Below are 26,929 nucleotides of genomic sequence, written 5' to 3'. Positions count from 1 at the left end.
CCGCTGCTGGCGGGGTCAATGTACATAACACTTGCCTTTGTGCTGCTTGAGGGTGCAGGCTTTCTTCTGTTACTGTCATGTAGGACGTCCAAGTGGGCTCCGTCACACCGACTACACCTCTTCTTTAGGCGGCACTCGGCTGCCATGTGACTGCGCGCACATCGGTAACAGCGTCGGTTGGACACAGTGTGACAGCCAGTGTTCCTTTTCGCAGTACGGGCACACCATCTTCCACTTCTCTTTCATCGAGGGGGTACTGTGGTTCTTGTTGCTCGGTACTGATTTTGCTTGGTGCATGACGGTCACCAGTCTGCGGCCATCGTTTGCTCTCCTAGGTCCCTCTCTGGAGCTTGGTGTGCTCCGCACGAACGTATCCAACCGTAGGCTGTTGACTTCTCTCGCCAGGAAGTCGGCTAGGTCTAGGAGGGATGGCTCGGGACCGTTAGGATCACGGTGGTCTCTTTGCCGCCTGAAGCGCTCTTGTCGGGCGGGCGGAAGCTTCTCTAAAATCCTCTCAACATTAGAGTTTGCGTGCAGTTCGTACATACCCTTTTCCTTTTGTGCCCCCAGCATCCCTACCAGGGATTGTACCTTGATAGACAGGTCATCTAGTGAACGATTGTCTGTGGCTGGGGGTAGACGGTCAATATTCCTTATCTCTTGTATTACGTAGTCCCATATGCGTCCATATCTTTGGTCGAGTGCTGCTAGAGCCGCGGTGTATGGGGTAGTAGAGGTGGAATATGCCAGCGCTATATTGTGCGCTCGGGGCACCTTGAGGTGCTTGAGTAGGATAGCATACTTGTACGGTTCATCAGTTACATCGGACATCATTGTCTCTAAGCACATTCGTAGCTCTGTGTACTGTGCTCTGTTCTCGTGTGTGAAGTCCGGGAACGTCGGTGTGCCAAGGTACGATGCCATGGATGGCTGGCACATCGGTGAGCGTTGGAGGAGAGGCCTCCTAGGCGAGTCTCCTCTTACATGTCGTGGTGGGCTGGTACCTGCTGGGTACCAAGGCCCGCATACCCAGGTGCTGTTCCTCGGGGCTGGTCGTGCGTCAAGCTCACCCGGTCTGTAGCGCAGAGCCGCGGGGGTAAAGTCTGGGCTGTACTGGACCTCCTGGTCCTGTGGAGTACTGTAATGCTGTTGGGCTTGACTCTCCTCCTCTCCCTCTTCTTCTTCCTCTGGCAGGTCATCTAGATCCTGTAATCGTCTATTTAGCCTCTCCGCTGTATAGGCCGGTCCTTCCCTGTTGCTGGGTCTCGCTTGGACCGGTCGGGGAAGGGGTTCGGAGCGGGGTATAGGCTCTCTCTGGTCGCCGGGCTCAGGGTCGCTTGATCGGGTAGGGGAGGGTGCCCTTGACCCTTGTCTTGACGAGGCCCTGGAGCCCCGTGCGGAGGGAGGGGGGGTTACCCTGGTAATCAGCTGCTCCATTATCTGCGCTTGTAATCGGTCGCGCTCGGCTTCGCGCTTGGTGAGAGCGAGGTCGCGCTCTGCTTCTCGTTGGGCACCGGCGGCGGCGCGCTGGGCTTCGGCGCGGTCTCTTCCCATATTCTCTTCCGTCTGGAGGCGTCTAATCTCTAGGCGTATGCAGTCTTCGTCACTCCGTTGCTGCGCTTGAAGGCGTTCTCTTTCCATGGAAGAATGTTCGCGCTCGCTAAGCGTCTGTGCTTGGAGTCGATCACGCTCGGTTGAGGCTGCCAGGCTGGCGATAAAGGCCTGCGCCAGCATCTTGTCCGCCTCGCTGGGGGAAGACGCTGGTTGAGGTGATCTGCTCCTGGTAGTACTCGTTGGAGATCCGTTCTCCTGTCGCGTATCGAGGAGATCCATCTCCGGGGTGCGCGTCCCTTCTTGTGTTGGGTCGGGTTCCATCCCTGGAGGGCTTTCTTTATCCTGGAGCTCTCCGGGGACTACTTCTTCGGTCTTGGCGGGGGGTAAAGTCATGTCAGGTCCCTCCTGGTCCCCACCGTGAGCTTGGTCAGTTACGTTAGAACCCACTAGGGTCTCTACTGGCGGGGTAGCCTTTTCGGTAGGGTTGGACATAATTTTACTATCTACTTTTTCCGCGTTTAACGTCTGTAGAAAGCTAGGTAGTTTACTGGCAACGTAATCCTCTAAGTACTGAGGTGTCTGCCGTCTACGCTGCGGGCAATCTATTTTAGGAGAACCGTTTGTGGAGTGTTCATCATTGGCCATGTCAATATTAATACTACTATATTAATATTACGCTAGTTACCATCCGGCTCGAAGGACCAATGGTAACTGAGGGGTACAATTCCCTGACTGTATTAAATAAGTATGGTATCATTAAACCACTACTGTCTTATGTACATTACTACTGGCCATACAGTACACAGGTATCTTATGATGAACACTTCCCACAATGACTCGGTTCCACACACAACTGGGTTTAAGTATTTATTAGCAGCAATGATAGTACATAATATACTTTACTTAGGTTGCGCTTATAAGGCAAAGGAATGTGCGTAAGCAAATCAATAACGTATGTCCATTCTCATATTACGCAGGAGATAATAATACAACCTGAATCTTAGGAATTATATCTATGGTACTCTAGTAAGGTAGCGGGAGATACTGGTAGGGTCCCTCCGGTTGTAGGCCAGCAAGGGGAGAGGATTTGTCGGTAGCAGAGTCTGGGTCAACGATGAATAGAGAGACTCCAAGTACAGGAGACGGTGCAATAAGCTCTTGATCCGCAGACGAATAACAGCTGTTCTCCGTAGCATGCAGCTCCGCATGGAAGAAAGCTAGCCAGCCTCAGGGTTCTGAGAGGCGGGCTCGACGTTGCTCCTCACAGGGTAAATCCCACACAATTGTGGGTGTAGGCGATTCTCCGCTCCATCAATTACAGGACCAAAGCAAATATAATCCAGCCGAAAAGGGCTATGTAGTCGTCGGGTAGATTATCCAGTGTACATGTCCACACGGTTCTCGTCTAGGGCTCCTCGGGTGAAAGCGCCAGGGTAAGCAGCCCAGCCTGGATAAGCACACTAGCTGGTACGAGGAAACGTTGGTGATGCTGGTCACTGTAGAACGGTAGCCGCACGATACACTATACATAAATAGACTATTACTGAATTAATAGAATAGGTCGAACTCGACGGTACAGCGTTAAACTCTGATACTTCAGTTATTAATTCGCACACGGTCTCAATGCTCTATTTGGGGCCAAACAGGCCATACTTCACCGCACGTTGTATCGTGGGTGAGGCTTCAACTTATTGGGTAACTTAACTTCTGTATTCACCTGCACCGTATTTATACGTTGGGTGAACAAACTAGTACCAGCTTTATTCCTGTCTCGTATCCTTGCGCAGAGCCGTTCATGTCCAGGCAAGTCTTTGGCGGTGACTTTGAACCAGACCTTGGGGGTATGGCGATGGCGCCTAGGGGACCGCTGTCCAATAGGAGAACGAAATATTATGGTCTGTACTAGGTTAAAGGGATATTCCGTGTATATGTACAAGGAATATACAAGGGATATCAAACGATATACAAATATTATGCAATATATATCAATCAATAAATATATATATTCGGTTTAATCTGATCCTTCGTAACAGTTTCAGTGTGTACCGTACCGTACCGAACGGCTGTAGTGTGTACTGAACTAATACAACGGTATGTTAACCGCCCACCGGGGGATGTTTTTTTCACAATCTAATATAATAATAATTATTTTTTATTAATTATTATTAATTTCAATATAGAATATTCGTTGACACTAGTACAATTAGTTACTGCACACTACATCACCCCTGAGTGGAACATGGAAAGCCAAACTTTCCCCCACTGTACCGAAAACCTGCACCGAACCGTGACTTCAAAACCGAGGCACGTACCGAACCGTGGTTTTTGTGTACCGTTACACCTCTACTGTGTAGGTATGTATTTAGTACTGGAGAGACGTACCGGTGGGCCTGGTTCACCATCAGAGCCAGGAGGACCAGGTTTCCCAAAGTGACCGGGATCACCCTAGAATAACACAGGGAACACACGTTCATAATACAGTTTGCAAAAACAATGCTTTGTTTTTATCAGTCACATAGTTCAAGTTTCTTTATTAGTTGTCATACAGAAATACAGAATACTTTTTTATGAAATGCTTCTTTCTGTTTTGCTCCTGAGAGTGTGCTAGATAAAATAAAAATATAGTATAAAATAAGTATAATATAAGTATAAAATAGAAAGTCAAGTACGTAAACAAGTGTAAACAAAACAAAAATGTTCAATATACATAATATACAGTATATACAATGCAGAGTAGTGAAGGTAACTGAGTTACAACAATATACAGTACAGTGTAGAAATTGTGAGGTATAGCTTAGCTTGTGGTGCCACCTTGTGGTGGTGAGGTGCAATGAGGTATGAGATGATGTGCAAATCTCTTACCAATAAATATAAAGTGTGTTAAGTGTCTAAAGTGGGTAAAGTGGGTGCTACAGTGAGCTGTTTATTTAAAGTGAGTGTGTACGTGTGGATGTGTGTGCTGTGGGTGTATTTGATGGTTTGTTACATAGTGTTATTGTTCATTGAGCATCCTGATGGCCTGGGGATAGAAGCTCCTTCTGAGTCTCTCTGTGCTTGCCATGAGACTCCGGTATCGCTTGCCTGACCGCAGCAGTTCAAAGAGGCAGTTGTTTGGGTGGCTGGGGTCTTTGATTATTCTCTTAGCCTTACCCATGCAGCGCTTGTTGTAAATGTCTTGGAGAGTGGGAAGCCCCCCTCCAATTGTGCGTTCGGCTGAACGGGCCACTCTCTGTAGTCTGCTATGGTCTTGTGCAGTGCTATTCCCAAACCAGGAGGTGATATTGCCAGTCAGGATGCTCTCTATTGTGCATGAGTAGAAGTTCTTAAGGATCTTCTGACTCACTTGGATCTTCCTTAGGCGCCTAAGGAAGTAGAGGCGTTGCCATGCCTTCTTGATAACACTATCAATGTGTGTGGTCCATGTCAAGTCCTCGGATATGTGGACTCCGAGGTACTTAAAACTGGTCACTCTCTCAACCGGTGCCCTGTCGATGCTGAGGGGGCTGTAGTCCCTGACCCCCGACCTCCTAAAGTCCACAATCATCTCTTTTGTTTTGCTGACGTTCAGGGAGAGGCTGTTCTCTTGACACCATCCCGCTAGAACCTTTACCTCTTCCAGGTAGGCCCTCTCGTCGTTTGCAGAGATCAGGCCCACCACTACTGTGTCGTCAGCAAATTTGATGATTGTGTTGTTGTTCCGCTGTGCCACACAGTCATGTGTGTACAGGGAGTAGAGGAGGGGACTCAGAACACAGCCCTGGGGTGCCCCTATGTTGAGAGTGATGGATGAGGAGGTGCAGTTGCCTGCTCTCACCACCTGGGGTCTGCCCGTCAGGAAGTCCAAGACCCACTGGCAGAGGTCATAGTTCAAGCCCAGGTCCCTGAGCTTGGCTATGAGTTTGGAGGGGACTATGGTATTGAATGCTGAGCTGTAGTCGATGAATAGCATTCTCACATAGTTCCCCTGCCTCTTGTCCAGGTGTGATGCTGCTGTGTGCAGCACATGGGCTATGTGGTCCTCCGTGGACCTGTTGGGGCGATATGTAAATTGCTGGGGGTCCAGGTTGATGGGGAGGGAGGAACAGATACATATCCATTTGTTACATTTAGATCTATTTGGGGGCGACAGTGGCTCGAGAGTCGTCTGGTAATCTGGAGGCTCCCGGTTAGATTCCTGCAGTGATGTTCATGAACGCGTTCGTATTTTGGGTGAACGTGAACTGAACGTACTGTAGTTCCGCTAGATGAACGTAATTGAGAATGTGTTCATTCTCAGCGCTGTATAACGGCGTTCAAAAGTGCATTCATTCTCAGTACTGTATTATAAAAAAGAACTATAAACTATAAATTTGTTCATTTTTGAAACCATGAACTTTAGTTAAAAATGTTTAATGATGAACTATGAACTGAACTAGTTCATTTAAAAATGTGTGAACTGTGAACTGAACTACCAGTAGTTCATGTAGAAAGTGAACTTTCCCAACACTGGATTCCCGCTCCTCCCAGGCAGTGTGTCGAAGTGTCCTTGAGCAAGACACTTAACCCCTAACTGCTCCCGATGAGCAGGTTGGCACCTTGCATGGTTGGGCCTAACAAAAATAATGGTTTGGTTCCGGTTGCCGACCGACCCTGCCGATTTAGGTGCGACCCAATTTATTTTATGATATATATCATTTTTATTTTTTTTTACAATTAAGTATTTAGTACTTTAGTATTATGGATATTAAACATGCTGGCAGAGTACGTGCATCCATGTTGTTGTGAACATTTTAATTAAATAAAGAAATTCCCTATCCATAGTCGCCGTGGGAAAAAATTTAATAAAAAATAAAATAAAATTAATTCCCTACCTACCCATGGCCTTAACTGACAACCAACAGGCAACAGGAACCAAACAATATTTTTTTTTATGCCTTGCCTCTGCCGTCTGTGTGTGAATGTGTGAGTGAATGGGTAAAATGTGAGGAACAAATTGTAAAGCGCTTTGGATGAAAGCGCTATATAAATGCACCATTTACATTTAGAACGCAAGTTAAATTCTACTTTAATTAATCCCATCTGCATTTGACCTATCCTAACTATTTTAGGAGCAGTGGGGCAGCCACACACTGTGTTGCCTGGGGACCAACTCCAGTCGTAATGCCAGTACCCTCAATGGCGAGGATGTCTTTTGATGGTTTGGGAGGAAACCAGAGTACCCATAGAAAACCCATGCAAACACGGGGAGAGAACATGCAAACCCAGGACCTTCTTGTTGTGAGACAACAGTGCTAACCAGTGTGACACCCGGTGTGTATTAAAGAATTCTAGCGTCACTTCACCAGAACTCCAGGGTGAAAGCTTTCTAAGCTGAGAACGTGAAGCAGGAATATACAGTGTCCCCCGACACATACATTACCAGTAGTGATATTATACATAATTACATATGTCTCCCCTGTAGTGATATTATACATACTGTATGTCTCACCTGTAGTGATATTATACATATGTCTCACCTGTAGTGATATTATACATATGTCTCACCTGTAGTGATATTATACATACTGTATGTCTCACCTGTAGTGATATTATACATACGTCTCACCTGTAATGATAGTATACATACTGTACGTCTCACCTGTAGTGATATTATACATATACGTCTCACCTGTAGTGATATTATACATACGTCTCACCTGTAGTGATATTATACATACGTCTCACCTGTAGTGATATTATACATATGTCTCAGCTGTTCAGCAGATCAGACCTTTATCTGTATTTCTATTTTTTATCTTTCTATACTAGTATCTACTATACTTTTTATTCTTATCCAACTCTCTGTGTAGGAATGTGGGTTTGGTTTTGCACTGGTATCCCCACCTGAATACAGATTATGACGTGATGCAGCCACTACACCCACGAGGGGTGTGTTCATCGCTCACCCTCCTTGTTAGCCACTGAATACAACCCATGAACAGACCTTGTCTGCTGCATCACCAGGTGGTCCAGCGTGCCCGACCTCCCCTGGGTGGCCATCTGGTCCCTTTCAGAGACAAAGCAGAAGCACATCATTAAAGCACATACAGTATGGTTAATATGATGTGATGTGTGTGTTGTTGGTTAGAGGCTGGGAGTAGCTGGACATCCTGCAGACTTAGCTGCTGTCTTCTTTAGCACATTCCTTGCTCATAATGTTTTTCCTTACCTTTTCATTGATTTATCCGGATGATGCTCTTACATGTTATTTATGGGATATTACAGTATGTGCGATTAGGAGAAATGCAAAGTGTGCATAAAGAATCAAAACAAATAAATCATATTAATAGTATATAAATATATATTTATAAAATTTTAGCTGGGCGCAGTTTTTGGTGCACCCCTCTGGATATCGCTCTAGGCCAGCGTTTCCCAAACTTAAGGTCGCGACCCAAAATGGGTCGCGGACTTGTTTTTATTGGGTCAACAAAAAGAAAAAGAAAAGATTTTAATAAAAATTTAAAAATAAAAATTTAATAAAAAAGCTGTATATGTGTTGATTCAGTTTGGCACCACATACTTATGTGAATCTGGGTTTTCTACTCTAGCATACCTGAAAAACAAATACAGAAACAGACTAAATGCTCAGCATGACCTCAGAATAGCACTTTCAAAAACCAAGCCCACAATAGATCTGCTGGTTGAAAACTTCAACCAGCCACATACCTCTCATTAGATTTCATTGTGCCATAGATGAAATATTATACCCCTTCTAGCATGATGTCAGGTCAGTAGAATTTTTAAATAAGTCAGTACAAATTAATCAGAATGTTGCTCAATGTTGGGGTTTAAGGTTGAGGGACGGAGGGAGGAGGTAAGAAATGAAGAGTTGAAAAAGGGGTGAGAAATAGAAAGGAGAGTAGAACATGTTTGTTCATTTAAAAGTGTTACAAAATTGTATGTACATATGTTATGAGGTGGTGAGCAACTTAACATTACACTCTGATTATTGTATGTACTTTTATAATTAAATAAATACATTTCATATACATTTGAAATTCATGGTTTGTTGTGTTCTTTATCAATATTGTTACTCAGCTGATAAGAGTTGTACCCTTCCTGATGACCTGTCGTACAGAACTTGTAAGTCGCTTTGGACAAAAGCATCAGCTAAATGACTAAATGTAAATGTAAATGTAGTTTATAAATGTATGTTATGGCAATTCATGATGTATTTTTGTAAGTTTGGGTCCCGGGGAAACACCAAATTTCTCTTTTGGGTCTCGAGCTGAAAAAGTTTGGGAACCCCTGCTCTAGGCAACCGCATATAGGAAGCTACGCCCCTGTGTGCAATCAATATGTATGTCTGGTGTTTGATGTTTTTTTTTATGCTCATTGTGCAAAACAATTCATGTTTTTATTTATTAATTCCTGAGGAGAATGATTATGAAGTTGTACCATACAATAGCAGTGGATACATCTTTAAGTCTGAATCTTGGGCTCACCTTGTCACCCGAATCACCTTTGCAACCGGTAGCCCCGATTCGACCGACTTTACCCTGAGGATTTCACACAATCACATTAGTATCCATGAAATGATCACTGACTGTAAGATATCGACTATCAACATACAATACGGTATTCTTAAAGTGGGGTCCTTGATGGGGTCCCCAGCAACATGAGGATCCGTTTAATTCACTAATACTTCTAATACTATCTTTACTAGAGGTTTTACTAGAAGTATGCACAATAACAGAATGTACAGTATAAGAATGACTAATGTGATCGTTCACTCCCTCCTCTGTTATCTCTCCATCTACAGAGTAGACAGTTATGTAATCCAGTGGCATGGCCTGAATTAACCACGATACTCACTCACCTTCTGTCCATCATTGCCGTTCTTGCCTGGTAATCCTCCTCTACCCTGGTAATTTGGAAGTCAATGAACATAGGAAACACAGACTGTATTTAGGAAGGTATTCATGTGAATATACACTGTGCATAGTAGTTATATAACTGACACATACTGTACACACACACACTCATGTTTGAGGACATTCATATCTACCTTTGCTCCACTTGTGCCAGTTTCACCCTATTCAAAGAAAAGTGCACCGTGAATCGAAATGACAATGATATCCAATTTATAGACTGAATGATATGAGTATGCAAATAATTCTTACCTTATCACCTCTGAAACCAATGGACCCCTGTATCACAGCAGAGTAGGAAATGTTATATAACATATAACAATAGATAACAATAGATGACACATCTGTTGAGCGTCAAGGTATTATCAACAGATCAACAAACCTTTTGACCTGGGTGACCTATTGGACCTTCAATACCAGGATCACCCTGAGGAATACAAAATGTAATTATTATTAATTGCAAAGCAGCTTAATTTTTTTTAAAGATTATAATCTTATATTTAAAATTAAATAAAAATAAAAAGATTCTAAGAAATATTTATATCTATAGTGCATGTAAATATTTACACTGTAGCAATGTTTAAAGTCACCGTGAAATGGCATTACAATCATGCTTTGCCTCCGCGGCTCGGCACGTCTCCAAGCGAAACAGACCGTTTGGATGGCGGGCTGTAACACCGGGATGGACTCGATTCACTGACCAAAGGCAGCAGCGACGTAGACAGTTTACGGCAATATCACTCTGGGAGGACGTTTTGTATGATCGCAGGTGGGGAGTGGGATTATTTTAAAATAACAATATTTCATTGGATGATGGAGATTTTGTTTACACAAACAGTGGCTCAGGAGGTAGAACAGTCGTCTGGTAGAAGGTTCCCGGTTCGATTCCCACTCCTGCCGGCAGCATGTCAAAGTGTCATTGAGCGAGACACTTAACCTGCTCCCGATGAGCAGGTTGGCACCTTGCATGGTCGCCTCCGCCGTCGGTGTGTGAGTGTATGAGTGAATGGGTGAATGTGAGGAACAAATTGTAAAGCACTTTGGATAAAAACCCTATATAAAATGCACAATTTAGGGGAGCTCCAGTAGCTCACCGCGTACCTCGAACGCTATTTCGGCGTCGGGGACAACCGTGCGCGTCACGGATCTGGGGTAGCGAGTTCGACTCCCGGACAAGCCGTACTTTCTCAGAGTGTCTTTCCCCCCATTTATACCCCCATTCAACCTGTTTCTGTCGGTCATACTTGACCAGAAAAAGCGATAAACGCGAAAAGAACCAGCTGACTGGTCAAAGTTAAAAAAAAAAAATGCACAATTTACCATTACCATACCATGTACCAGGAGCAGGGCCGCCTGGGAGAAATGCGAGGGCCTGGGTGAGATTTAAACACGAGCCCCCCCCCCCCCCCCCCCCTAAAGGCAAAAAAGAAGAAAAAAAATTATATATTTTTTTTTTTTTTTTTTTTTCATACAGTCAACATATTCTTAAATAATAGCGCTGCCCGAGGCTGGGCATGATACAGTCAACATATAGCAAGAGAGAGAGAGAGAGAGAGCGAGAGAGCGAGAGAGAGCTCCCGTTCTACAGTCAATATACAGTGTTATCGCTGCACAGACCCGGCAATGCCCCTGACCAGAGAAGAGAGAAATATAATAGTTAGTAAAAGCACTATATAAGCTCAGAACACAGCTCAGAACACAATACAGCTTAGAACACAGCTCAGAACACAGAACACATCTCAGAACACAGCTCAGAACACATCTCAGAACACAGCTCAGAACACAGAACACATGCAGAACACAGCACAGAACACAGCTCAGAACACAGGACACCTCAGAACACAGAACACATGCAGAACACAGCTCAGCACACAGCTCAGAACACAGCACACAGCTCAGAACACATCTCAGAACACAGAACACATGCAGAACACAGCTCAGCACACAGCTCAGAACACAGCTCAGAACACAGGACACCTCAGAACACAGCTTCATCTAACGAGGCGTTGCAAGGTGTGACGTACGTGGGTTGGTCATTATCATTATTACTGTATTTGGAAGACCATGTGAACATTAGATTAGTATCGTTTGTATGTGTGTGTGTGTGTGTGAACATGAGAGCTAATGATATCTCTTCTTCTCTTCCTGTCAGGTGCTGCCCGTCCCTATACTGAAGGGTGCTGATTGCCTAATGAAGGACAGCTGATGGCAATCACATCAAGAGGGGTGGGTGCACAAGTAGCTGACAGAACACACACACGGGAGTCTCGTTGCTGGAGTCACTTGCCTTATGGTAGAGTGGGGAGGCTGCTGTCTCGGCTATCTATGGCCTAAGCACAACACTGTGTGGCACGGTGCCATCTTATCGCATGGAGTGTGGGTTAGACTCCACAGCTGTGGTAGCCTGGGATGGGCCCAAGGTAGTATCGTGACTACTAAGTGTTTGTTTGCATTGTCTTATATGTATGTCTTGTTTGTCCTCCCATACCTTTTCCCTTTGTGTGTGTTGTGGGTTGAAATCCCCACTGACAACATCCCTCTTCCCTTTGGGAAAAGGCCGTGGGTTGGAAGCCCCACATTACAATAAACATAATTTACCATTTGCAAAACGTCTTTGTTTACTATCTGCCTACCCGGGACTGTTTTGAAAAGCATTTTTCTACTGAGGGGGTTGTTTCTGCTCATGTACCACCTGCCCAGTTAATATCTTGTATGGTCGTTAGACCTCTGTACATGACATGGGGGCTCATTAAGTTTGCGCAATTGTATGGTTCCTTGTTGGTAAAATAACGGGGTGACTTGTCGATTGAAGCATATCAGGTGTAATAAGATAGCGTTTTCTAAATTGGTAAGTTAGTGGGTTCCATTGTCCGTGCACAGTTGATTGATGTAAACCATTGTTGTTGTGATGCTCTTAACCATTCTATTTTTCTGCCACATAGGTAACAGGGGGGGGTCACCTGCTTGGCTAGAGGGTGGGGGGCACGAGTCGTGATTCCGGTGGAGCGCGCAATGAAATCGGTAAGCGACTGAAGATATGTGTAGCCTTTCATCCAGGTAGTGGAGTAGTTTATCTGGGATAGGCTAGAGTGACACAGGTGACTCCTAGTTGAGTGGTTAGGACCATTTGTTATTGTTTTCATTTAGTAGATGTGGTCAGTTGGATTGTTTTGGTTAAGAGGTATAAAAGCAGAATGTGTCTATTATTATTGTGCACGGTCATGGTTAATTAAGTGAGGACGTGATATATATATATATATATATATATATATTTTTTTTTACGCACGCATAAAGACATAATATGGCTGCGTCGGCGTTTGTTTTTGAAGTCTTCGTGGCGGATCCGACAGAGGATCAGGTGAAAGGTTGCACTAAGGCGGAATTATGCCTTATTGCTAAGCATTATAATATTACTGTGCAAAGTTCCCAATCCAAGGCGGATATGAAGGCAGCTGTAATAGCGGGGTTGGTGGAGCAACAGGTGTTTAGCACGGCTCGGGGAGTAGTGAGTCATAGTGACCAGGAGGTTGAACACACTGGCGAATGGGTTGACTCTTCCTTGCGTGATCTTAACCCGGAGGGTGGTGCTATTAGGAAGAATGGTAGTACGCCCAGAGCTGAAAGTGAGGGCGCGGGCGATTCGGATAAAGAATCCACGTCTTCTGGCCATACGCGCTCTAGTCTGCGTTTTGCCCGTCTCCAGATGGAGGAGAGAACGCTTTTGCGCAGAGAGGACAGAGAGGACAAAGCAGCTGTACGAGACAGAGAGGACAAAGCGGCTGTACGAGACAGAGAGGACAAAGCAGCTGTACGAGACAGAGAGGACAAAGCGGCTGTACGAGACAGAGAGGAGAGGGAGAGGGAGAGAGACAGGGAAGAGCGAGGAAGGGAGAAGGAGAGAGATAGAGAGCTCCAGATTACACTAAAGAGGATGGAACTGGAGAGTGTTGGCTCTTCTTCGCCCTCATCTGAAGGTTACCAGGGCAGTTTTAATGTTGGGCAGCATATTGCTATGGTTCCTGTTTTTCGAGAGTCTGAGGTGGAAGCATTTTTTGTTAATTTTGAGCGGGTAGCGGGGGCTGCGCATTGGCCGGAGGATCAGTGGGCGCTATTAGTGCAATATAAGCTCACGGGTAGGGCTCAGGACGCATGCCAGTTATTATCGAAGGAGGACAGCATGGTATATGAGAAAGTGAAGGGTGCTGTCTTGCGCGTATATGAACTGGTGCCGGAGCCGTATAGGCAGCGGTTTAGGGGACTAAGTAAAGCTCCCTCGCAAACACATCATGGCATTTTCCCATGAACAACGGATGATGTTCACTCGTTGGTGTGAAGCGTGTAAGGTGGATGGGGTCGAGGCTTTGAGCGAGTTAATCCTCATTGAACAATTTAAAAAAGTTGTGCCCGAACACATGATAATACAGTTAGAGGAGCGAAAGGTTTCTACCCTCCAGGAAGCTGCAGTTTTGTGTGACGAGTTAGCAATGATCCACAAAAATGTTTCTGTACGAAATGGTGTGTATGTAGGAGGGGGCGCGTTTTCTCCGTCGGGGCCGCCGTATCGCGGAGGTGACGAGCGAGCATTCCGATCACGCTCTCCGCCGTCTGAAAGGGTGTGTCATTATTGTAAAAAAGGGCATTTTGTGAAGGACTGTCATGCGCTAAGGGATCGACAGGAGACCAGGGAGTCAGCCCAGGAACCGAAAGGGGTGGGGTTGATTGGTACGGTGTCATGTCCTGACCAGCATAGCTCTTTTGAGCCCTTTTTGTTTGATGGTTGGGTGTCCCTGTCGGGTAAAGTTGGGGACTACCAACGGGTGAGAATACTCTGTGATACAGGAGCCTCTCAATCGTTCATCCTGGCTGATGTGTTACCATTGGATGTGGACTCCTGTCGGTCGAGCGGATTGGTGAGAGGTATTGGCATGGGGTGTGTGTGCGTGCCGTTGCAGAAGGTGCATGTACAGTCTGCACTGATCACAGGTTGTTTTCCGGTCGCGGTTCGCCCATGTTTTCCCGTAAAGGGCGTGGATTTCGTCATGGGGAATGATATCGCTGGGGGTAAGGTCGTCCCTGTGTTGGAGGTTGGAGACGCTCCGTTTACTAACTTGTGTGATGCATTGATTAATAATCACCCCAATGTCCCTTCTATTTGTGCTGTCCCTAGGCATTTTGAGGCGGGGGATGAGGTGTTTATTGTGCTGCCCACGCCTAGTACGGTGCTCACTGCCCGGTTCTCGGGACCTTATGTGGTAAGAGGAAAGGTATTTGCCACTAAGTATATGTTGCATACGCTCGGGCGGCGGAGGAGGACACGCTGGTGTCATGTGAATAGGCTAATGGAAAGTCCTGCCCGCGTCTCGTCGGAGTTGAGATGTGACAGGACTGTTGTTTCACATGCTGTGTTGTGTTCTAATGTGCCTTACAGGACGCACGGGGTTGATGTTGGGAGTGCGAACACCATTGAGCAATTTGCGTATGGTTGACTACAGTATACCGTCATGGCCTCGGTATGAGGAAGGTGCCAGCCACGTCCGGCGGCTGATGCGTCTGGTATTGGGTGAGGTGGTGGTTGACCGTGTGGGCCCAAAATAGGGGCATGTGGTCTATATGGAGTGTGATTTCTATTTATTTTTGTTCTGTTGGTACTAATCGGATGTTGGTTGATAATAAGTGATAATGTTTTGCTAACCCTGCGGGTTCGCTCTTATGGGGGAGGTGTGACGTACGTGGGTTGGTCATTATCATTATTACTGTATTTGGAAGACCATGTGAACATTAGATTAGTATCGTTTGTATGTGTGTGTGTGTGTGTGAACATGAGAGCTAATGATATCTCTTCTTCTCTTCCTGTCAGGTGCTGCCCGTCCCTATACTGAAGGGTGCTGATTGCCTAATGAAGGACAGCTGATGGCAATCACATCAAGAGGGGTGGGTGCACAAGTAGCTGACAGAACACACACACGGGAGTCTCGTTGCTGGAGTCACTTGCCTTATGGTAGAGTGGGGAGGCTGCTGTCTCGGCTATCTATGGCCTAAGCACAACACTGTGTGGCACGGTGCCATCTTATCGCATGGAGTGTGGGTTAGACTCCACAGCTGTGGTAGCCTGGGATGGGCCCAAGGTAGTATCGTGACTACTAAGTGTTTGTTTGCATTGTCTTATATGTATGTCTTGTTTGTCCTCCCATACCTTTTCCCTTTGTGTGTGTTGTGGGTTGAAATCCCCACTGACAACATCCCTCTTCCCTTTGGGAAAAGGCTGTGGGTTGAAAGCCCCACATTACAATAAACATAATTTACCATTTGCAAAACGTCTTTGTTTACTATCTGCCTACCCGGGACTGTTTTGAAAAGCATTTTTCTACTGAGGGGGTTGTTTCTGCTCATGTACCACCTGCCCAGTTAATATCTTGTATGGTCGTTAGACCTCTGTACATGACATGAGGCTAACGTTAACATGATGGCACACACACAGTGGCACACCCTCCACCAGAGCAAGGCCAGAGAGAGAGAGAGAGAGAGAGAGAGAGAGAGAGAAAGGGAGAGAGAGAGAGATGAGTCTGTGGTCCAGACAGAGAGAGAGAGAGAGAGAGAGAGAGAGAGTCTGCGATGATCCAGCCAGAGAGAGTCTGTGGTCCAGAGAGAGAGAGAGAGAGAGAGAGAGAGAGAGAGAGATTAGTCTGTGGTCCAGACAGACAGAGAGAGAGAGAGATGAGTCTGTGGTCCAGACAGAGAGAGAGAGAGAGAGAGAGAGAGAGAGATAAGCAAGACAGCTAAGATGAGCCCCTAAAGGATATTCAACTTTTAATGGAAGAACAAAACAGAAGGAAAAGATAACTTCACAAAGGCAACATGAATATACAGGGTATCTGCAGGTTTAGCCCAGTCAGATTTAAGGCTTTTTAAGACTTTTTAATGCCACTCAGAATTAAATTTAATACCAATTTCACGATAACAAAATGGCAAAAATCATGGGTACTCTCAGTACTCATTCAAGGGTACTACGACTATGCTTGCACCTCATGGTACCAAAGCACCTCAAAGGCACTAAAAACAAGATTACAAACATCACAAAACAAACTGGTCAGACTACTGCTTAACCTCACTCCTAAAACCCATTTTTACCCCTGCCCACATTCAAAACCGCTCTTAAAGAGCACCTACGGGAGACTGCAATTCGAAACTGGCCACCGTAAATGTCCAACCCCCCCCCCCCCCCCCCCTAATGTAGTCTCATCCCCATCATATATATATATAATATTTTCTGTTAGGATCTCTGGGTAACAGTACTGTATATTATTTGCATATCGTATATGTCACAAATGTAACAGTACTACAGTATATACCTGTATGTCATGTATGTCCCTATGCCATGAATGTCATGTCATGTATGTTTTTACTGTATTCATTTCTGTATATTTTATTTCATTTTTATTCTATTTTACTCTACTCTTATCCTAGGCAACTTGATTGATTTGTGTTATTATTCTAATTCGTGACCTGTCCTATTTCTATTCTATCTATTCTATGTTGTGTATGTCAATATGAATTCAAAATGGGGGACCCTGATGTAAACAAGACAAACGTCTTTCTCTGGTCTGCATCCCCTTATTATTGTGTGTATTGAGCTGTACTGTATTGTACACATTCTGCAATCTGTTAAATAAAGTTGTCATTCATCCAGTTGTTTTGTTTTTGTGGTTTGGTTGAATGAATACTTTATTTAACAGATTTCAGAATGGGTACAATACAGTACAGCTCAATACACACAATAATAAGGGGATGCAGACCAGAGAAAGACGTTTGTCTTGTTTCCATCAGGGTCCCTCATTTTCAATTCATAGTGACATTTATGACATACACAACATACATGACATCATGACATTTATGGCATAGGGACATACATGTATATATTACTGTTACATTTGTGACATATATGATATGCAAATATACAGTACTGTTACCCATAGATCCTAACATATATATATATATATATATATATATATATATACATATAAATATGATGGGGAGGAGACTGTACATTAGGAGGGGGTAGGTGTGTGGTAGAAAATAAATACATAGGGTGGGGTGAAGCTCTCACTCTCATCAACACAAACGTGTCCTTGCCCTTGTTTACATCCGTGGAGAGATTTTTTGGATGCAAGAAGCCAATCCAAACCTGGCTATGTAGGACGTTTTATCTTTTCCACACGTGAATGTTTTAGCGACTTCAGAGTCAGGGAACATCGCTTGAAACACCTCTCCTAGTCCCTCATTTCCATTGTAGGACTGATGCTTTGCGACCGTATTTAGAACCCACAGTACCTCAGCTTCAAGGGTTGGCGTGGAGCCGAACGTTACCCGGACAGGTGCAGATGTAATTGGTGGTAGACCTACCTGTCCCTCAGCAGTTGATGTGGACAGCGTCGCCGTCGAAAATAAATTTGATATTGAAGTTGTCTGCAGGCGGGTTTTTGCAGAGGTAAACATGCTTAGCGCTGTGCATGTGTGACTCGACTGCTTTTATTCCCATCGTTCCCAGTTTAAAATCCTTTTTGCGGAGTTTGCAGCGGGCCTCGTAATTATCTTTCACTGGGACCAACCACGTTCATTTCCCATGTTAAATTAACGAGTGCAAATAAATACAAATCAATTAAACTAAACTAAGCGTCAGCGTTATCGCTACGGCTTGAATAACGTGTTACCTATGCTCCGGTGTTCTGAAATAGCTCCCGACGGCGACACACATTAAGGACCACATTAAGGTTCCGCCCCACTGCGTACCGTTTGCGTGAAAGAAAGAAAAAAGCCTGATTTATCTCCCGTTAATAGTTTCCCCCCAGATTTCACAATGAAACATAAGATGACATGGCATGTTTTTAAGACCTCCGAAAGTCGGATTTAAGACATTTTAAGACAAATTAAGGCCTTAATAGTTGATAGTTGAATTTAAGACTTTTTAAGACTTTTTAAGGTCCCGCGGACACCCTGATATACATAGATCCAAAAGGACAAAGATCAACACTTAAATCCAAAGAGAAGAGGGTCTATACCAGAAAAAACAAAGTAGCAAGGAGCCAACGGCCGACATCAGCTAAAGAGGCTAACTGCAAATAGAGTGGCCAGGTACTGACGCTAGCTCGACAGAACGTTAGCTACGACAGCTAGCCGGCCCGCTTGGCTCAATATAACGTTAGCTACGACAGCTAGCCGGCCCGCTTGGCTCAATATAACGTTAGCTACGACAGCTAGCCGGCCCGCTTGGCTCAATATAACGTTAGCTACGACAGCTAGCCGGCCCGCTTGGCTCAATATAATGTTAGCTACGACAGCTAGCCGGCCCGCTTGGCTCAATATAACGTTAGCTACGACAGCTAGCCGGCCAGCTTGGCTCAATATAACGTTAGCTACGACAGCTAGCCGGCCCGCTGGCTCCACATAACGTTAGCCAACATAACGTTAGCCACGATAGCTAGCCGGCCCGAGAGAGAGAGAGAGAGAGAGAGAGAGAGAGAGAGAGAGAGAGAGAGAGAGAGATATCTCCACGGCGGGAATAGAATAGAGTGCATTAAAAACTCACCAAACGTCCAAGAGGAAGGAGACAACCGTGGAGTTGATGAAGTTCATCTGTCCTCTTCATCTTGGCATAACCTCCAATGCTGCACGCGCTCTCTCTAGGTTAGCTAACGCTAGTTAGCCTTTAGCTAAGCTACTAGCCGACATGGCTAGCCCGACTGAACCACACGTTAGCACTCGATACCGTAGCTAAAGCTAACTAGCTGTCCCTGCCTTTAGCTAAGCCGACATGGCTAGCCTGACTGAACTTTCTAACATGCAACAACTTTCATCTTCAGTCCATCTGCCGAACGACCGTCCTCTTCGTCTTGGCATAACCTCCAATGCTGCACGCGCTCCCGTGGAAATAGTCAGACAGACGCACGCCGGCCGACTACCTTACCTGTAACCCCTCCCCTCGTTGAAACCAATAGTATATCTGCTGCAGAGCCGCAGAGCTCCAATAGTGTATGCAGAGCCACAGAGCTCCAATAGTATATCTGCAGAGCCGCAGAGCCCGGAACATTCTACAAACGTGAAATATATAAGCATATAAGCAATTTTTTTTTATTTTTTGTGAGGCCCCCCTTCCCGCGAGGCCCTGTGCGACCGCACTGCTCGCACCCCCCCTGAGGCGGCCCTGACCAGGAGATACAGTGGTCGACAAGAATACAATTTGGATATAATAATACAAGGAAATGCAGCATTTCAATTCAATGTTTTGGGATCTATTGGTACATGTCCAGCCACATGAGGTAAAACAACATCACTTCATATAATGCAAGTCCTTTCAGGTTCTTTCAGAAGTCCAGCTTACTGTACCTCTTGACCGTTTTCACCTTTTGGCCCTATGCCTCCATATTCTCCTTTTCCTCCCTAAAAAGAAAAAGAAAATATATGAATACATATATCTGAACTACATAGTACATACTATAGTCTACCCATATACTCTGTATGATGGCATGCACAACAGTGCTGTATACCCATATTTATATTCTATACTTACCGCATAAATAATAAAATATATATATACATTTGTCTGAATATAACTGCATATAACCCCACTGTATATACATATAGTATATATTTATTCTCATCACATAATATACCTATCCACAACTGTCCCTATTTACCTGCACATAGTCTTTTTAGATACTATATCTATATCTGTACATATCCTACTCTTACTAGTTACGCTGCTGGACAGTATGACTACTACCATACTGTCTTTACACTTGTATCACTGTACATATTATACTACAACTCTGTACATACATCTGATTAGCACTACACTCAGTACAGTAGTACTAATTTGTATATTTTGTACCCAGTCTAATATCCTGTACATTGTATATTGCTGTTGTACTTTACATTTACATTTACATTACATTTGAACTCTGGTTGGATGCCAAACCTTTTTTCGTTGTACTGTTACTTGAGCTGTATAATGACAATACATTAGAATCTAATCTAATCTAATATATATATTGGTCATTAAAAGAAACTGTGGTGTAAAAAAAAAACACAGATACATGCATTTCTAGATGTTTTATAGTATCTTAATAAGACACTCACCTTTGGACCAAGGTGACCTTTTGGTCCAGGATGACCGGGAGTCTCCACACATTTCTGCTTGTAACACTAGGAAACCAACGGACAGCGAGAGGTTTACTTGTGGGGAAAATAATGAAAACAAAGTTGGATCACAGAATTTGGGAGGTTGCCCCCTGATCCCTTCCCTCATTGTGTCTAAAAAACCCACGCATTATAGGACCTCGAGATGAAGCACGAACATACAATATCTACATCATCACTTCTGATCCACGGGGTGATTTAGGGCTGTGGAGGAATCCTTATGGTTGCCCCAAACTAGAGATGCACCGATCAGACTTTTTCAGTCCCGATACCAATACCTGGGCTTTGGGTATCGGCCGATACCGAGTACCGATCCGATATCCATTGTTCAATGGACTGTGTGGAGGAGACTGGCATCATTCTTTTGTGCAAGGCAACATCAGGCTTGACTTAAAACATTGCTTTCCTAACTTAGTGAAACAAAATGTAACAAATTAACACATAGATATAAATGTACTGAATTGTTATTTATTATTATTTTATTTATTATTATATTATATTAATATAAAAAAATATAAAAAAATTAAGTATTTTTTCCCCTTTTTTTTTTTATTATACCTGATCCAGCTATTTTAGTCATATCGGGGCCGATATGCGATATCAATATCGGATCGGTGCATCCCTACCCCAAACAATAGCTTAGTGCCTTAGTTCACACATCTACTGTAGGTGAGAGGCCAGGGGCTACAGCCCCCTCCCCTCTCTCTACTAAAGCTCATTGCCTCCTTCTCTTCCTCAGTGTGTCTCCTAGTGTCTTCACGGGAGGGGAGCACTCCTCTCAGCCAAAGCTCCTTTAACCTACATGTACTTTGTATTAATAGTTTTTATTATTAAACCTCTACCTGTATGTACCCTCAACACCACACCTGGTCCAGACACACAGCTGCATACTGACTGACCTCAGACTGACTGAGGCGTCACCTGCTACAAAAACACTCTTACCTCTAAATAGGCTTGATATTTCTGTAAGAAAAGAAAAACAAAATAAATAAAAAAGGTTAAATGTATTCAAAAACAACAACAAACAGTATTCGAACATGAATATTCAACAGAGGGGCAGGGTCGCTTAAGTCACCATGGCTTTGATGATGCGATCAATGGAGTCTGTCATTATCTTTGGCCGTCCGTCGACAATCTCCACGGCGATGTAGTCGTTGCGGTAGACTTCCAGAGGGGAGCTGGCTATCTCCTTCATTCCTACTTCGTCAATGTTCCTCGAGGCCGCCACGGAGAAGACGTGGATCCCTTGGTCTCTGGCCTTCTCCGTGGACGCCTTGACCCCTCCGCATGGAGTTCCTGTCACATGGCCGTCGGTGATCACCACGGAGAAGAACACGGCCTTCTGCCCGGTGAAGTGGTCGGTCACCTGCTGGGTCATGTTGGTGATGGCGCAGTCGATGTAGGTGCCTTTCCCCAGGTAATTGATCTTGCTGAGGTTCCTGATGAAGCTCTGCTTGTTGGAGAGCGGACTGAAGACATCCTGGCCACGACGAGGAACAATAGAAATAAGCTTGTTAGATTCATTGTGTTATCCTTGATATTGATAGTTTGCATATGTTGTGGTCTGTTATATGATATGATATTATTAGAAAATATTATATGTTATATGATAATAATGTTGTTGCCATCACGTGGAAATCCTGTAATTCCACTTTTTAATTGAATTAAATTTAAATTAATTAATAATTCAATGAATTAATAATTTTATTAATTCATTAAAGTTAACAGGTTAGTCCACTCGTGTTTATAATCTAGGAATAATTTCAGTCTATCTAAATAGCACTTGCACCAGTGTTTGGGTTCTGATATATTGGAAATATAAATTGTTAGCGTTTGGTAGCAATATAGGGGACAATGGCAGCCCAAACCATTTCATTCAATAAAAGCATCTTCCCAACATCTTCCACAATATAGTCAATTATATACAATGACTTCAATATGATTCTTTCAGAGATATGGTTTCTCCATGTTCCAATGCCATTTTATAGGTGTATATATTGCACATACTATATAGTGAAAAACTCCCTTTTCAGTGCTGGTGCACTGCCTGTATTAAAAAACTTTGCCTTTAAACTTTGGCCCTTTGTTATTACATCTTTATGTGATGTCACAGGAAAAAAGCTCATTGCAATGTGCAGTCCTTTGCTTTGTTGCATGTGAAAAACGTGCATGCTTGTAAACTTTCTCTTTTCGACCTAAAATATGATTCAGACAACATTACGTTTTATATGATATCGCTGGATCTTGATTATATTTGATCTGCAACACCTAGTTTGACAGTTTGATCTGAATTTAGTTTGATTGCTCACATGCAGTTCTGGTGTGTAGCATCCAGGAGCGGGAGAAGCTCATTTTTTTCGTTTAAAGGTACAGGCACATAAACAGCCTGTTGAGAACATCGACTGAACCAGAGGGCTATAGAGGCTGCTAGAATAAGAACATGACTGAAACAGAGAGGTATAGAGGCTGCTAGAATGAGAACAGGACTGAAACAGAGAGTTATAGAGGCTGCTAGAATGAGAACAGGACTGAAACAGAGGGGTAATATAGAGGCTGCTAGCCATCCAACCATCCATCCAATTAACCATCCAACCATCCATCCATCCAACCAACAATCCATCCATCCAACCAACTATCCAACCAACCAACCATCCATCCAACCATCCATCCAACCATCCAACCAACCAACCAACCAACCAACCAAATAACCAACCAACCAACCAATCAACCAACTAACCATCCATTCCAACTATCCAACCAACCAGCCAACCAACCAACAATCCATCCATCCATCCAACTAACCATCCATCCATATCCATCCAACTATTCAACCAATAAACCAACCAATCAATCAACCAATCAATCAACCAACAAATCAACCAACCAACCTGCGTCTGGGAGAAGTGAAGTCCTCCAATAGACCAGGTGATCTGCACGCGATTTCTGTACTCCTTATCAACCAGCTTCTCTGCAAAAATCCTGGTGAATTCTTTGATATTTTCCACCATTACGCCAACGGGAGACTCTTGTAATGCGATGGTCTCGGAGGTGTCAAGGACAAAGTACAGCCGGATAGGACAATCAGTAGGCACTGCAAGAGGACAAAATATCAACAAAGATGTAATGACACTTAAAGGAACACGCCAACATTATGGTAAAATACGCTTCTCCAGAGCCAGACAAGAAGACAGATACCAATTTAGAAAGCTATCTGGTTGCAAGTTAGCCTAGCTTAGCTTAGCACAAATTAATAGAAATGGATGTGTAGCAGCTAGCCTAGACGTTGGCCGACTAACACTTCTCCCAGCGTTTTAGCTAGGCTAGCAACTACACATCCGCTCCCATTCATTGCGCTAATCTAGGCTAGCAAGCAGGCAGATAGTTTTCTACTGCAGGCACAGAGAGGTATCTATTGGTATCTATCTTCTTGTCTGACTCTGAAGAAGACAGTAAGTGAATTTCCCATAATATTGGTATGTCTGATGTTTACAGTAGCCTACAATGGCTGTGCTCCGACCACTGGTTCTCCCCGGGTCCATGAAAAGATATGCAAATACATTATAATTATTTGGTAGGTATAGAAGCTTTTTTTCTTCTGAAATTATGAGAATGTAACCAAGTGGATTTGAATCTGGGACCATATGATCCACAGGCAGCCACACTAACCAGCTGAGCTAAAGGGTCAGACCCGTTAGCAGGTGCTGGTTGACTGTGACCGACTCATTAGTAGTTTACAGTCGTCCTCCCCCCGAGAAGTGCATCCTCGCGTGTCCTTTCGTCCATGCGCATACTTTCCCAGAGTTAAGGCACTGAGATCCCATTGCTATGTGAACCTGGATAGATTCACAGGGCAGTAACCAATGTTACTGTAACCGAGTGGATTTGAACCTGGGACCATAGGATCCACAGGTGGCTGTTTCAGTATATCTTTTATTAAAACTGAGGTTACAGCAGTGCGCATGTCCACACATCACATCCGGTCAAGCACCACTAGGTGTCCCTCTAACACAGGCTATAAACATATGCCTGTAACAGTGGCCGCACTAACTAGCTGAGGGTCAGACCGTGCTGGTTGACTGCGACCGACTAATTAGTAGTTTACAATTATTTGATGTCTAGAGGCCGCCTCCAATTTGTTTGCTTGACTATGTTGGGGGGTCGTGAAAAGGTATCCCTCTGTAGGCATCACAAACCAAAAATAGTTGAGAACCACGGCACTACGTAAATCCACGACTTCCCCAAAAATGACATCATCAACAGATATGAGGTGATGATTGATCATCTTTTATTTGATGAAATTCAAGATTAGTAGGCCTAGCTCATAGAAAATCTAGAAATATATACTGTACTTCACTCACTCTCACAACCTTTATTATGGTCTGGCGGTGGCGTTGGCGGCAGTGTTGGGTCTGGGTTGTCTCCTCTCCTGGGAGTGAGAGTCAGTGTGTGTGTGTGCACCGCCGGGTCGTCCCCGCGCCCTGGGACCGGCCTCGGCCCACGAGGGGTTAAACCTTGAGGGATTACAGCTTGCAAGACGCACAGGAAGATGAACCCTGAGAAGATCACCATTGTCACCGACCCTGAAGAGCAAGAGTAGAGGATGGCTGGATAGGACAGACAGTGGTTGAGGTAACAGCTCAGATGCTTCCTTTAGAAAGCAGGAAATAGCTTTCAAACAAATATTAGTCTTCACATGGAGGGGCTTTGGAATGTTTACAATGTTTACAGCTGTTTTAAACATGGGTAATACTTGACTCAAAGGTTGGAATGGAAGTTTTTGGTTTCCACGCCCATACATGACATCCACTCTTAATTAACTTCAATTAAATAGTCTATGATATGAAACATAATGTAGGCTATAGTGTAGTCCAGTATGTACAGTAGGCTACATCAATACAAATACTAATGATTTATTATAGCAAGACAATAGCTTGTTCCCAGTGAGTGCAAAACGTGTAGGTTAATTGACTGATTGATTCACTGATTGATTGAAATAATGTAACATTGTATCTCTAAAATAAGGACAGCTCCACGATACCAAACAATCAAATAAAAAAGGTCCAGGATAACAACAAAACCAGAAAGGTTCAGGATAACACAATAAAGACCGACGGCTTCATTCCACTGTCCTCTTTACAGTTATTATCATTCTTTTCAAAAAGTGTGAACAACTTGTCAAATTGATTTGGAATGAAAATATAGGTCAGATAAGCAACAAAAATATTTAAGATTCAGAAAACATGCAAAACAACCAACAATTAATTAAAACATAATAGCTCTCTAAACTCCTCTAGAGACTCAAGTCAAGTGGAGAGAGTGCAGCTTACTCACCCCTTCACTGCGATGGAAACTGTAAGAATGTAAAGCTCAAGCTACGGCCTCTAAAACGGTTTGGCTAATTCAAGCAATTTTAAAAATACTATAAACTATAGACGGTCATCTTTGTCGGAAAGGACCATGATATCAGCGAACTGAGTGGGCTGTCATCTGCACTGCTGGGTGCTGCTGCCTCGGTGGTGCTTTGTAGTGGGGGCGTTTTGAGGGAACAGCAGGAGAATTTCACTGTAGCTACACTTCTTCAACTACTAGCCAACTGAGTCGCCGCTGCATTCAGGGAATAATCAATAATGCGTTCAAAAGACATGTCGAAAATAATTATCATCATGTTGCCAATTCTATAGTAGATCAACAGCCCAGGCTAGATTATTGCGGTTATTTCTTGCTAGCTTAATAACGCACTAAAATGTTTACAGAGCAAAATATGAATGAATTGTTTATCGCACCATTGTGTATCTACTAATACATTTCGAGTTCTGTTAAAGATGCAGTAGACTATTTGGGTTTGGGTTTCAGTTGTGGAATAATTCTATGGTATATGGAAATATACATTACAATAAACTATATGCTCAGGGAAAAACTGGGTTCCCTGGGACACTGAAAACTTGTTGTTGTTTTTTACAATTGCAGGGCCAGCAATTCTGTTTACACACATTACTATTCAATGAAGCATCTTATAGGCTTCTGTTTGATTTACAGTGCTTCAAAATAAATGTTCTTAGATTATAATTCAAATAATTACATTTAGTAGCAGGCTCTGCAAATAATAAACAATTATATCTCTCAAAACTAGTGCACAGACCCTTTGTTTCCTCTCTTCCAGTTCCTACTCTTATCTATTAATGTAATTTGAATTCCTGGCAGCAGTAGCGGTGTCACCCTCTGAGATGAGTGCAGCAAGCATTATAAACACTTGAACTGGGCTGGACTGATAATTCCCTTACATGGCCAGAGCT

General features: G+C 43.9%; 1 protein-coding gene across 1 annotated transcript in view; it reads right to left on the bottom strand.

The window, feature by feature from the left end:
* col6a2 (collagen, type VI, alpha 2) overlaps nucleotides 1–25,205 on the bottom strand; it is a gene marked incomplete at both ends in the record, with an annotated part of 44,408 nt that extends 19,203 nt beyond the window's left edge. The window contains 9 exons of the mRNA XM_084314041.1: nucleotides 3,937–3,999; nucleotides 7,517–7,579; nucleotides 9,018–9,071; nucleotides 9,392–9,436; nucleotides 20,577–20,642; nucleotides 21,579–21,599; nucleotides 21,712–22,116; nucleotides 23,525–23,727; nucleotides 24,995–25,205. Coding sequence (XP_084170167.1) covers nucleotides 3,937–3,999; nucleotides 7,517–7,579; nucleotides 9,018–9,071; nucleotides 9,392–9,436; nucleotides 20,577–20,642; nucleotides 21,579–21,599; nucleotides 21,712–22,116; nucleotides 23,525–23,727; nucleotides 24,995–25,205 — 1,131 coding nt within the window. The remainder of the gene's footprint in view (nucleotides 1–3,936; nucleotides 4,000–7,516; nucleotides 7,580–9,017; nucleotides 9,072–9,391; nucleotides 9,437–20,576; nucleotides 20,643–21,578; nucleotides 21,600–21,711; nucleotides 22,117–23,524; nucleotides 23,728–24,994) is intronic.
* Nucleotides 25,206–26,929: the final 1,724 nt, after the last annotated feature.

This window comes from Notolepis coatsorum, assembly GCF_963971535.1.
Source record: "Notolepis coatsorum genome assembly, chromosome: 5".
NCBI lineage: Eukaryota > Metazoa > Chordata > Actinopteri > Aulopiformes > Paralepididae > Notolepis > Notolepis coatsorum.
This window is presented reverse-complemented; position numbering and strand designations above follow the sequence as displayed.